This window comes from Antechinus flavipes, chromosome 6, assembly GCF_016432865.1.
Source record: "Antechinus flavipes isolate AdamAnt ecotype Samford, QLD, Australia chromosome 6, AdamAnt_v2, whole genome shotgun sequence".
NCBI classification, from domain to species: Eukaryota; Metazoa; Chordata; class Mammalia; order Dasyuromorphia; family Dasyuridae; genus Antechinus; species Antechinus flavipes.
Window position 1 is genome coordinate 150,621,019 of NC_067403.1, and position 12,989 is coordinate 150,634,007.

At 35.0% G+C, this 12,989-nt stretch overlaps 1 protein-coding gene across 5 annotated transcripts in view; it reads left to right on the forward strand.

Annotated features, from left to right (window-relative positions):
* Window positions 1-6,911, forward strand: part of METAP1 (methionyl aminopeptidase 1) — a 77,910-nt gene extending 70,999 nt beyond the window's left edge. For all 5 annotated transcript variants that reach the window (XM_051966481.1, XM_051966480.1, XM_051966479.1 and 2 more), the window contains one exon: window positions 1,045-6,911. In XM_051966481.1, the coding sequence (XP_051822441.1) occupies window positions 1,045-1,208 (164 nt within the window). In that variant the 3' untranslated portion in view covers window positions 1,209-6,911. The remainder of the gene's footprint in view (window positions 1-1,044) is intronic.
* The last annotated feature ends 6,078 nt before the right edge of the window (window positions 6,912-12,989 follow it).

Sequence of the window (12,989 nt, forward strand, 5' to 3'; positions counted from 1 at the left end):
ATAATATATGATTAAAGAATCCTATAAATTCTAAGAATACATAGTACAATCTGAAACTGTGGAGTAATTCAAAAGAACACATAAAATCCATTTTAAATGAATGTCAGAAATCTAGAATTCCTGCAGAATTAAAAAAAATTGAGTTGGCTGATTTAGAAAAGTGAATAAGAGTAACAAATTTGGAATGCACAAATTCTGGGAGAAAAAACTTAGCAAAAGAAAATCAAAAGGCAACAGTGTTTTTAAAAGAGAAGGGATTAGAAAAGGAGGGAACACAAATTCCATTCAGGCCAAAGTTACTGACTTTGAAGACAGAATGTGCAGTGATAACTTCAGGATCATCAGTCTTCTAAAAGAACATGATAAGCTAAATAACCTAAATAAGAAAACCCTCCAGATAACTGTCAGAGTTTGAGAGCTTATACAAATTTTAACCAGGAGAGAAAAAGGAGCCTACACTAAACTCAGGTGAAAGTTCAGCAAATGTTTCATTTTATCCAACACTATATAACCATTTAATTTCTCTTGGAATAATTCCTGTAAGAATTATACTATCCAGTAATCAAAGGTGAACTGAAGAGGTACTTCTATAAACTGAATTGATCATTCTGATCATTCCCTAATCCAGTGAACAGCAAAGGAAAAAGAAGACTTACTCTATTAAAAATGATCTATTTAGGGCCCTTTCTGGCCACTTTCTAGTTCTATCTAAAGGGAGAACAGTTCCCTCTAGGCTTTCCCAGGTATCCCTCAAATTATGTGATTAGCCAACCCTTTGTTAAAGGAAGGAAAACTCAATGGAGAGCACTACTTTGGAAATGATAGTTGAATAAGATTGATGAGGATTTCTCATTCAGGAGACATATAGATCTTATAAGTATTGTTGTAATATTATTTTGTAACTATGTAAAGAGGGGCAAGTTCTCAACATGATTCCACAAAATATATATTCCACATAAATACATTGATCCAGAAGATTTATGCATGCCAAGTTACAAATACTTCTTTGTTTTTCAATTTGTACTATATTTTTTACTTTTTAAGGTGGATGGCAAGATGAGACCTGGCCAGATGGTTGGACAGCAGTGACAAGAGATGGGAAACGATCTGCTCAATTTGAGCATACCTTGCTAGTCACAGACACTGGCTGTGAAATCTTAACCCGGCCACTGGATAGTGTGCGTCCTCACTTCATGTCCCAGTTTTAAGTTCTCCTAAGATGACATCTAAATAATATCTTTTGACTGTGCTATGCATTTTCTTGAGAGTACAGGATAGAGGAGGGTATTTTATCATTTGTTTTGTTTTCATGTCTATAGCTAAAAGAAGAATACAGCATTGGGCGTGTGTACTTCAAGAACTTGTTGTGGGTCTGAAAAAGCCGTGAAGAATAAAAAAAATTTTCTCTACTCCTTTCTTCTCTCCCAATACCCTTCATTCCCTGCTTCTCATTTGTCTTTTATTCATCTTACCTTCAACAAGCTTATAGTTACTTCTGTCACTGCTGTGACAGGCCACTCAGTGCCATCTGTTTTCCAACTGAATGTTGTTTGTAAATGAGAATTCTTGACACTTCAGCCAGATTTTTTGCACCAGATTTTTAAAAAAGATACACCACACACAGACACACACGTGTATGTATATGCATGTATGTATATAGACACATGAACATACATATAGATATGTGTGTGTGTTTTTAAATTTCCAGAAACTCACATGCTTGCTAATACTTTGGACTGTGACTGACTTTGATTCTGGTCTAAGGGTTATGAGGGAAAGGATGATATAAGAAATAGGCCCATTGTCTATATGATACATGATGTAATTTTCAATTAGATAATTTTTTCTTCTTTCCCCCCATTTTTCCTCATGCTTTCCTCAGCTTCTGTTGTAACTGTGTTTGAGGAAACTTTCAATCCATGAGACTTATTTCCAGCCTAGAGATTCTTAAGACATCCCAATGAGGGCAACAAGTCTACTTAGGGAAGTGATTATCCTTTTCCCAGCTTAAGACAAAATTCCATTAATAGTGGCTAACTCTGTTGGACCTAATGGAGGAATGCAATATACTGCTATGGCAAACCTTCCTTATATTGAAATTTAAACCAAAAAAGGATTTATAGATGCCTGTCTCCTTTTTATTTTATTTCTTTTGCCTATTTAGGGGGATAGTCTTAGGGTACAGATTGCCCTAGGAGAGAAGATGTGAAAAGGCAGGTTTTTTACACATATCTAGCTTGTATGAGGAAGAAAAATAAAATGCCTTTTGGATGTCTGATGTAAAATTGAATAGACCTAATATTAGTATGAAACAAACGATTGTAACCTACCAGGACATTGAGATTGCCCTTAATAGTGGGGAGAAGCTTTCCCCCTATCTCTGGTAATGCCCTTCAATTGGGAAACATACCTTTTGGGTTAAATAGGTTACCAAATTGGAACCTTCAGCCTTGGGTAGGCAGTAATAGTAACAATAATAAACTACTGTTGTTCCTTAAACTGTGAGAGTAATCTCAGCTACCACTTTAGATTTGATATCCTTCGAAATTCTTGAGGTTAACCCCCAATAAATAAAGTTGAACATAAATAAAGCAAAACATAAAATCATATCACTGATGGACACATTCTTGAGCATCTGAAGACAACTTGTGTTGTAATTGGTACCACTAGAAGCATTAGCTTTACAAGAAAATGTCTTTTCCAGAGTGTTTCAGACCTTTTCACAAAAGTTGTGATTGCAGTTTCTTGTCTTTTATTGTTTTTATGATTTAGCAAAATGACCTGTTGGTACTAGATGGGTTTGGGGAGGATTGAGAATAAAGCATGTATAAAGATTTTCATTACGCAGAAGGCAGTACTTGTGAGTGTAACGTATAGCATTATAAATGGTCATACAGTGTTTGCTGGGAATTAAAAAAAGAAAAACTGAATGGTCCTACTACATGATCAATCATCTGGTTCATTATGGTTGTTTGGGAAAGGGGGAAACTACTTTTCAATCTAAATAAAAATCACTAGCATTGTTTAATGACAAGACATTTCTTGGTTGCTGTAGATTACAATTCAGACGGTTGGGTGTTATTAACTTTAAATGAAAATTATCAGCTTTGGAGAGATTGTCTAGATTAAAAGACAGGCAGCTACCTTATTTTCATCACCAAAAGAGCAAGCCCCCAAAATGGAGACTCTTGGAGGAAGGAGCAGCAGGTGGCCATCTTAAAACTATTTTTTTATTGAGAGGTTTGATTTTCATATCACCTTGGTTTTTCATTTTTCCCTTTTCCCTCAACAAGAAATAGGACTTTGTTTTAATGACCTTTTTTCTTAATCTCTGGATAATTTTTTTTTCTTAATGTGTCAAACCATAGATACTGCATGGATTATACCCTAAGTTTTTACCTCTTATTAAGATTTGGAAAAGGTGTAACTTTGGGATAAGGAAAATTACCAGTAATTTCCAAAACAGATTTCCCATGTTAATTTTTTAAGAATCTCATGTCTATTTTGATGAGCTCATGTGCCTCTGGTGAAAGACTTGGGCCCTTGATTATCTATCCCTACTAATAACTGTATAGGCATGATTTTATCTTACTCTTTTTAATGTCTGTCTTTAAAGGCTTATATGTTACAAATCACTATTTGCTACTGTCACAATGATTTACCAAATAAGACTTCATCTAGTTTTCTCATTTAATTTTTTCTGTGATTCTTATTTTCTTTTAAATGTATTTTATTAAATGACTGGGCAATCAAAAATGAATCTTTAGTTTTGACTGGCTTTGTTTAAATTGAAGGAATGTTCTAGAATTTGAAGAAAAATGTACCTTTTTAGGAGTCAAATATCTGGCTGCTCAAAAAATTCCTTAATTGAATATTGAAGCCACAATACCCTTTGAAAAGTATGTATTGTGGGTGGTAGACTCTTAGAGTAGGGGTTCTTAACCTTTTTTTGTTTGTTTTTGTATCTTGGCTTTCTGTTAAAATCTATGGAACCTTACTCATTGTTCCTTACATTCATAATTGGAAGAAATTCTAAATTTTGGTTAAAGGTTAATGAAAATAAAATTGCAGTTTCTTCTTCATCTCGGACACCTTCTCTACCCCCACACCCAAAATGTTCATAGGACCCAGGTTAAGAATCCTTGCTTTAGAGATTTAGGAGAAAATCTTTTGAGAAAGAATGTCATATTATGTGTCATAATTTACCTGTAATGGTTCACTGACCACATTTGACTTTTCTTTGAAAGGAGCCTACCAAGTTTGCTCCATGAATGGACTGAGATGAAATGCCACTAAGAAAAATACTTGACCAATCTAGATTTGCTGCCTCCTTTTTCTTTCCACAAGAGTGAAAGGAAACATCTGGATTTAAATACTTGGAGCAACAGGACTAATGTGCCAGTATCAATATTAACAGTTGTGTATGCTTTCAAAAGCATACCCCCTTCAATTCTCTGAGGAAAGCATATCTTTTTATACATAGAACTTGTGCTGTTAATTCTGGCTGAACTGTGTTTGAGCTCTTTGAGAGGCAAGGAACTCTTGGCTGCTGTGGCTCTAGTTGCTCAACCTGTGTGACCTCCCTACTTCACCTTTCAAGAGGGGCAATCAAGATTTTGCCAGAAGAAAACTGGAATACCTTGTAAGGGTTTCTACCCTTCCCTGAATCCTTGTGATATACTTGTTGGTCTATTGCCTTTCAAAAGTGTCCTACCAAATTCTTCTGATAGTCTGATATACTGTTGACTTGGGGGACTACGGGTGAGCAATAGGACTATTTATATGTGGTAATTTTATGAGTATTTATAAATGTGCATACTAACTTATCATTATGTTGTTTTTCTGAAACGTGCCAAAAACCATCCCAAAGAGGGCTTCCTGGTGACTTTTTCTCCTATCACTGTAGGTCTTTGTGGTTTCAGTAACAATGTGATTGCAAATTGGCTTCAAAATGTATCTTTAAAAGCTTTAGTTGGAGGAAAAGTCAACATTTCAGAAATGATCTAGAGATATCAATAAGCCTAAAAAAGCAAGAAAGAACCTATTTAGCTTCCAGGTTTTTTGTTTTCTTAGAATAGTACTCCAGTTTTTCTTTTTTAGTTTGTTTTTGGGCAATTTGAGATCTTTTTTTTTCTGCAACTATTACAAAAAAAAATTACAAATTATTCCAAAGTTTCTTTTAAAAACAATGGTTCGTAGTAGTAGAATTAGTCATCAAATATGTGGATTTTAGTTGCACCGTTGCCATTGTGTGACTGAATCACTTAGCTTCTGTGCCTCTGTTTCCTAATTTCAGGACTAGATCAGAGGTCAAATGGGCAGTCCAGAAACTGCCAGAAGTAGATTAAAATGTAATTTGGAAATAACTAAAAAGACAATAGACCACACAGTGTTTGTGTGTGGTTTTCTAAGTCAAGGGGACATCAGTATGTATCATTGCATATGATTTATTGACCTCATTTCTTTTGGGGTTTGACATCACTTGTCTAGATCTCTAAATCTCCAAATCTTTAGATTTCTTTGAGGTTAGAAACAGTGAGTTGGTTTTAGTTTAGTTAGAAGTACTTAATATGAAATTTTTATCATGGCCTGTACATCTATTAAGATGTCAAAATCACCTTTTATGTTTTCCTGTCTCTCATTTTGCTATATAAAATATCTCCTTCACTGGAAAAGTGTATGTTGATTGTTTGAAATTCATTTCACTTAATTATCTGTCTTCAATGATATTTTCTTTCTGAGGACTTTTTCCTGCAAGAAATTTTGAGTCTTGTGCACATTGAGAACCACTCTTTCAGATACACAACCTAGACATAAACTCAGTGCTCCATTATGAGCACATAGCAAATAATGACTGCGGCTATTTTTGCATAACAAATTTAAATTTTGTTTTTTATTCCTAGAAATTTTTATATGTTAAAATTTTTTACATAAATGGTCATGAGAATGCTTCCATAATCATTTAAAACTGGGAATTTTATTTTCTCAGTGAGCTACTATGTTCAACTAAGTGGCTCTGACTAAAATCAAAAGATGTTCCGTTCTAGAATTAAAAAAATCTTTGGATAGGAAATGGCCTTTTAGTCCTGAGACTTATTTGAAAAAGTGATAAGTTTGTATCACAAGAAGACCTTGCAACCTTCCTGGTCAGTTGGCTTAGTCTGTTCCAACTATACACTTAACTTCCTTAATAACTAGCATTTGTTACTGTAATATCAAAACAGCCAAGAAATTGATTTTCAACTTAATTTTGTGATGTTAACCTGGTTTAATTATAATTTTATATGCTCATCTATGCATAAGGTAGTTTTTATTTTTATAAAATGAAATCAGATGAAAAAAATAAATGCATTGGTTGGACTCTATGACTAGAGGGAAAAGAGGCTAAATGGGTATAAAAAAGAAAACTTTCTCAAATGTAGAGAATTGAGGATTGACAGGTTCTTTTTTTAAGCAAGATTTTGCCTTAATAACTCATGCAACAAATCTTAATATTGTTATGGTTGAGGATTGAGCAGTATGTTTGACATAAATTGGAGATGTTCTACCAATTTATGATACCAGTCCTGCATAAACAGCTTTTTATATGTATAGATACATGTATATATTGTGTGTGTATATGTATATATGCACAGATACATGTAGATTCTTTTTTCAACAAATATCATCAATTTTTATAAAAAAATGAGCATTTCCGTGTCCATCCTGACAGATGGCCCATAAAAACAAATCTTTGCTGATAGTTATAGCAAATTCCATTGGACATGAATTCTTATGTGACAGACAGATGTCACTTGTTCAGGTAGCTGAAGTTATTCAATTGGGATGTCCATTCTGATATTTGTGTATGTTGGTTATCAATGTTCTGTACATTGTTAAATACTAAATAAAATTTGATGTGTTTTTCAAAATGTGTTTGGTGATTGGGATTGTTATGCAAAATAATAGGTCTGAAGAGAATTCAGACACTCTAATCTGTTTCCCATCCCTTTCCTCCTTATAGATGAAACAATTGAAGTCCAGTGAAGTTTTGTTGCCCAAGATGGCAGTTCAATTTTTGAAGCCAGATTTACACATGTATATGTTTCTTTACAATATTGTCAAATTACTCATAATGCTTTGCTTTGATGGAATTAACATTTGGTGATGGGAAATTAACATCTTAATTTGACCAAGATTATCAGCTAAACAGTGTGTGAATACTGACCCAAAGGAGGATCCCCTTTTGCCATAAATATTATCCATTACAAGGTATTTAGGATTTCAGGAGAGTAGAGAGTACCTTCTTGGGAGAAGAATGGGTTTAGAGATTTAAGGCAAAATCAATTATTTTGCAGACTATATCAATTGAGTTTGAAATATAGTGAATTGAATCAAAATATGGTATTTTTCAACTTTTACATTTTAGAAGCCAGGATTTGGGCATCTCTTCCCCTCTTATCAACACTCTCATGATATGTAATGTGTGTTGGAATATGTATATACATATTCCCTCTCCAAATCAAATTGTTTTGAAAAACATATCAATCTGAGGATTTAAAGATCATTATAAAAAATGGAGACATGGTATTTTGGAAAGATACAACATATATATGAAATGTTGGCAAATTTATGAACAGTATATAACCTATAGACTTTAGTGCTAGTAGTATTAAAGTTAGTGATGCAATGGGTTTCCCTCCTCCCTAAAATAGGATAATGTATACTGTATGGTAGCAACCTATTTACAGAAAGACACCAGTCTTCAACTATAAAAGCTATTTCCCTTCTTGCAAAGATAGGAAACTGTGGGCCTGCAGTGTTATGTATGCTGTCAGGCTATTGATTAGTTTTTCAGAATTGTTTTTTTTCCCTTCATTTTCTTGATTAGAAATACAAATATATTTTTACAATAAATATTCAAATATACCCTTACTTGTATTTATTGCTATTCGGGAACAGCTGATGAGGTGAGGAAAAGATGTATTCAGAAATGAAAGTAATAGGGAATTGTGGAAAAAAATTGTAGTGGGCTAGAATCCAGAAATAGCTCCACTTCATCAAACTTAGACCCCACTCTACTAGGCCATAAAAAGAATTATCTCGACTTCCCTACCCAACCCAATAATCTATAGAGGAATACCTAGAGTCCTGTAGGAATTCTGGGATAGACAATCCCAAGCAGGTCGAGAACAAAACACCACTTATAGGCTGCTTCTGAATTCCATAGTCCCTAAACCCAGCCGATCTTAACCTTTCTCAAGATCTGTAGCAGCAGGAAATCTACTTTGGGACATTTTGTTCAGTCCAGGGAACCCTCTCCAATCAAAGCCAAATCACACGAGTTCAGGGAGAGTCTTCCCCAAATCTTTGGCTGGCTGCCTGGCTCAGGAAGGATCAGACTTCAGTTGTTCTGGACAGATCTATCACTTCTGGAAAGAGCCTGAGGCTAGTCTTGTCCTTCTGGGGCTACCTTCAAATATAACAGAAAACAGCCACAGGCCATTTCTGCAAGATCCTGGAGAGCCCCAGTAAAATCTGCTAATTATAACCTTAACATTTACAAACCACCGTGTTAAGTACTTTATAATTATTTCATTTTGTTCTCACATCAACCCCAGGAGTTAAGTGCTATTTATTATTATTATTATCCTTTTACAGATGGGGAAACTAAATCAAGTTTTTGCCTAACTTGTCCACTTCACACAGCTAGTGTTTTGAGATCAACTTTGAACTTGGGTCCCCTAGACTCCAGGCCAGCATTCTGTCTACTCAGCACCTTGCTCCCCAAGGTCTGGGCCAAATCTAGCTTGAGCAGTGCCTGAAGCCTGTAATGAGAACAGCACAGGAACGATCTCTGAGTCCAATAGCAGAGGGGATGAACCTGAGGCAAAACCTAAAGCAAGGAGAAATCCAAGAACCCAGTAACAAGCAGAAGTTTGTAGAAAGAGGAGTTGATTAAAGAGGAAACCTACTCTGGCTCTTTGTTCTCAGGACTTACAGGCAATGAGAGTACACCAAACCCACACTGTAATTGTGGAATTTGACATCCTTTCTCTATGAGCAAAACAAGAAAACCTATGACTACTACAATGAAATGCTATGGTTTTGAGAGATGCTCCAAATAGGATAGGAATCCCACAGTAAATCCAGGTAACTCTTCAAAGGAAAAAAAAAAAACTGGTCAGGAACTGCAGGAATACTTGGAGAAAATCGAACAAGAGATTTCAGAATGAAAAAGTTAGGTAAGAAAGAATTCCAAGGAAAATTGACATCTTAGAACATTTGATAGAAAACTTTACTCAAGAACTAAATGCTCTAAAATTAGAAGAGGCTGGTGAGAAAAAAAAATCAATTATATAAGAAATATCAAAACAAGATCAAAACTTTGAAAATAAAAAAAAAATTAAAAAAATAAGTGATTTGGAAAACAAGTCAAGTACCCTTTAAAATTATAATCAGGAAAATGTCTGGATATTTCCTTATTTCAGGAAATTATAAGAATTTTCCAGTACTTCTAGAAAAATAGAACCTACAGGTCATCTCTAGAAGGAAATACCATAATGAAAGCTCCCAGAAGCAGTAGAACCTCCAGCTAAAAGAAAAAATACACTATGCAGAAAAAAGGAGATCAAAATGGAAGAACCACAGTAAAACTTATACAAGACTTAGCAGCTGCTACTAAAAAAAAAAAAAAAAAAAAAAAAAAAGAGGTGAGCTTGGAATATGCTATTCTAATGATGAAATCTAGATTTCAGGGTTCTTGGTCAGGGAACCAAATGATGAGCTCTAGATTTCGGGGTTCCCAGTTTGGGAACCAAATGATAAGATTAGTGTTCCTGGTGGTTAGGGTTAGTGGCAGGTTCAGGATTTAGAGAACCAAATGAGGTTTAGCTCCCTTAAATCCCCTTAGGATTTGACACAGGGTAGGGAGTTATGGGAATCCCCTTCTGGTGGCGCAGAGGTCCTTCATAAAGGAATTTACAAGCCCAAAAAGCTAGACTGGCAAAAGAAGTTTATTATTGGCATTGGGAAGTCAGCCTTTGCCATGCATGAATAGAAAGGCTGAATTCCTTGGTGGCAAGGTAAATTTTCTAGTGGAGGAGTCCTGGCAGAGAGATAAGAGAATTTCTAGCAGAGAAATCCCGACATAGAGGTATAAAGTCTTGTTAGGGAAATAGTGAGGAAGATAAAGAGAGGGTAATGCTGAAACAGAATATCATTTCAGCGGGCAGAGGTTGCTGCTATGCCAGGAAGAGGTTCCTTGGCATATTAGGTCCTCTGCAAGGACTGAGCCCCAAGTTGGCTCATTTTATCTACAAGCTGGGGTTTGCTCTAGATGGGGGCTGGTCAGCAAAGCTTGAGCTGAAATTAGAATAGAATCTTAGAATTGAATGAGTGTCTCAAGGCTGATCTTTAATTCAATGGGAAGCTTAATCAGTAATAAGTGTTATCAATGGGGGTGGTACCTGTCTCTTAGGATAAGGGAATGAGATTGTTTATCCTGTTTCCCGTCAGCGGGGTCTTTTACAGAGTCAGGGTTCAAGGAGAATCTCTCCTTCAAGGAGCTTTCCAAGTGCTCCACCTCATGGCTTACCCAGAAGTCAGAGAGAGAAAGAGTTTCAGGGCTCTCCTCATCATTAAAATGTTAACCATAAAGGTTTATAACTTTGAAAACAAAGATAATCTATCTGGCTAAAATACGTATAAATCCTATGGAAGGATTTTTTCAGGGGAGGCAATCAGGGTTATGTGACTTGCCCAGGATCATCTAGTAAGTGTCTGATACCTAATTTGATTTCTTAATTCCAGGGCCAGTACTGTATTCACTCTATCCTCTATCCAATAATTTTTTTGTTTGATTTCATTTATTCTTTGTGACTTTTTCATTGACATTTAAAATTTTTTTGTTACTTTTTATTTTTGTAAATTATCTTCTTTATTTCTTGTGTTTGCTTAAATTATAACCATTCTTTAATGAATATTATATAATTCATTTTATCTTTTCTTCCATTTCTTTTGTTAATTATATTATTAATTCTATATAAAATTAATTTTAATAATTGATCAATAATTTTGCATATTAATTTTGTCTCAGTTCTTTGTTTTAGGATTTTTAAATTGACTTGGGAGTTTTTCTTTGACATGTTCATAATATATTAGATGAATTCCACTTTCCTCTTTGCTGGTTTTATGTTTTTTTCTTTCTCTTTAACATCTGGAGGCAAGTGATGTTGGATTTAAGAGGAGATTCCCTCCTTCATAGTAGATTAATTTGGCTTTTTCCTATCTTCCTAATCTTCTGGCTTTTTATTCTTCTTTAAATAATCTGTGGTCTCATGACACAGGCCTTCTTGCTGTTTCTTACAAAGGTTATTCCATCTATTTACTCTGTATTTTCACCAGCTGCTCCCCATGCTTGGACCTCTTTCCCTCTTTCTTTGGGCTTTCTAGCTTCCCTGATTTCTTTTAAGTCTCAAAAAAAATCTCCCCACCTGCAAGAAGCCTTTCCCTTTGGTTATCTCCAAATGATCTTGAATGTATTTTGTTTGTTCATATGCTTCCTCCCTGCATTAGCCTGTGAGGTCTTCAAGATGAGGAATTGTATTTGCCTTTTTTTGTATCCCCAGTACTTAGCAGAGTGCCTGGCATATTTTCTGGCCTATTCTAGAAGTTACTGTCATTTAGGGGAGAACATAGTAATAGTGACTCCATTATCTTTTCCTATTGATCCCTCTCTTAACCTAGCTCCCAAGGGATATTGAGATGATTACTCTTGGAACAATGACAGTTTCAGGTTCCCTCTTTGCCCCTCTGGCCAGGGAACCATGATGGAGAAAAACATGAAGGAAAAAGCAATGCAGAGATGAGGTGCCTTCTTCTTGTCTCTCTTTGACCAGGCTCAGGAAGAAAAAAACTGCAGCTTTTGCTGTCTGATTCTGGTCAATTATTATATAATTCTTTGGTTTTTCTTTGCAGGATATTTATTGGAATATTCAGGAAGGCCACTATAATGGCCCTGAGTATTATGTCTCACTACTGAATTGGCTTCAGATGGTTATAAAAGAAAAAGCCATTTCTTGGCAGAACTTTTCTGAAGAATTGGTTTATACATGTTTGAGATAATGTGAAGGCACAGTTCATTAATAGCTCTAGACTCACTTCAAATGTTAACCAGGGACAAAAGAAATTAAGTCTAAAAAAGCTATGGAACTTGGCAGTACACAATCTACTATATGTCTCCACAAAGACATTCATCCCCTTTCAGCAGAACTTTTTTTTATTGTGATAGAATGTATTTATTTGTAAATAGTATTTTTTTCCAATCATACATTAAGGTAGTTTTTACCATTCTTTTTTATAAGGTTTTAAATTCCAAATTTTTCTTCTTCCCTTCCTCTACTCTTCCGCCCCCCTCCCAAAGACAGCAAGCAATTTGATATAGGTTATAAATGTGCAATTGTGTTGAACATTCCCACAGTAGTCATGTTGTGAAAGAAGAAAAAAAAACAAAGGAAAAAATCACAAGGCAAAAAAAGAAACAAAACCCCAAATAAAACAATGGGTCAATCTGCATTCAGACTCCATCATTCTTTCACTATAGGTGGATAGTATTTTCCATTATAAGTCTTCTGGAATTATCTTGGATCATTTTTTTGCTGAGAAGAGCTAAGTCTGTCATAGTTGATCATTGCATAATATTCAGCAGAAAATTATTATTGGTCCTTGAAGAAAACATGTAACTAAACTATGGGAGAATTTGCGTGATGTGATGCAGAGTGAAGTGAGCAGAACCAGAACAATTTATACAAAGACAATAATGTAAAGTCAAATGACTTTGAAAGACTTAGGCTGATGATTAAAATGACTAACCATCTTCATTCAAGATGAAATAGGCTATCTATTTCTGGATAGAGAAGTGATGAACTCAAAATAGAGAATGAGACATTTTTTGGATATGACCAATATGGGAATTTATTGGGCAGGGTTGGGAAGAGGTAAGAGGGGAA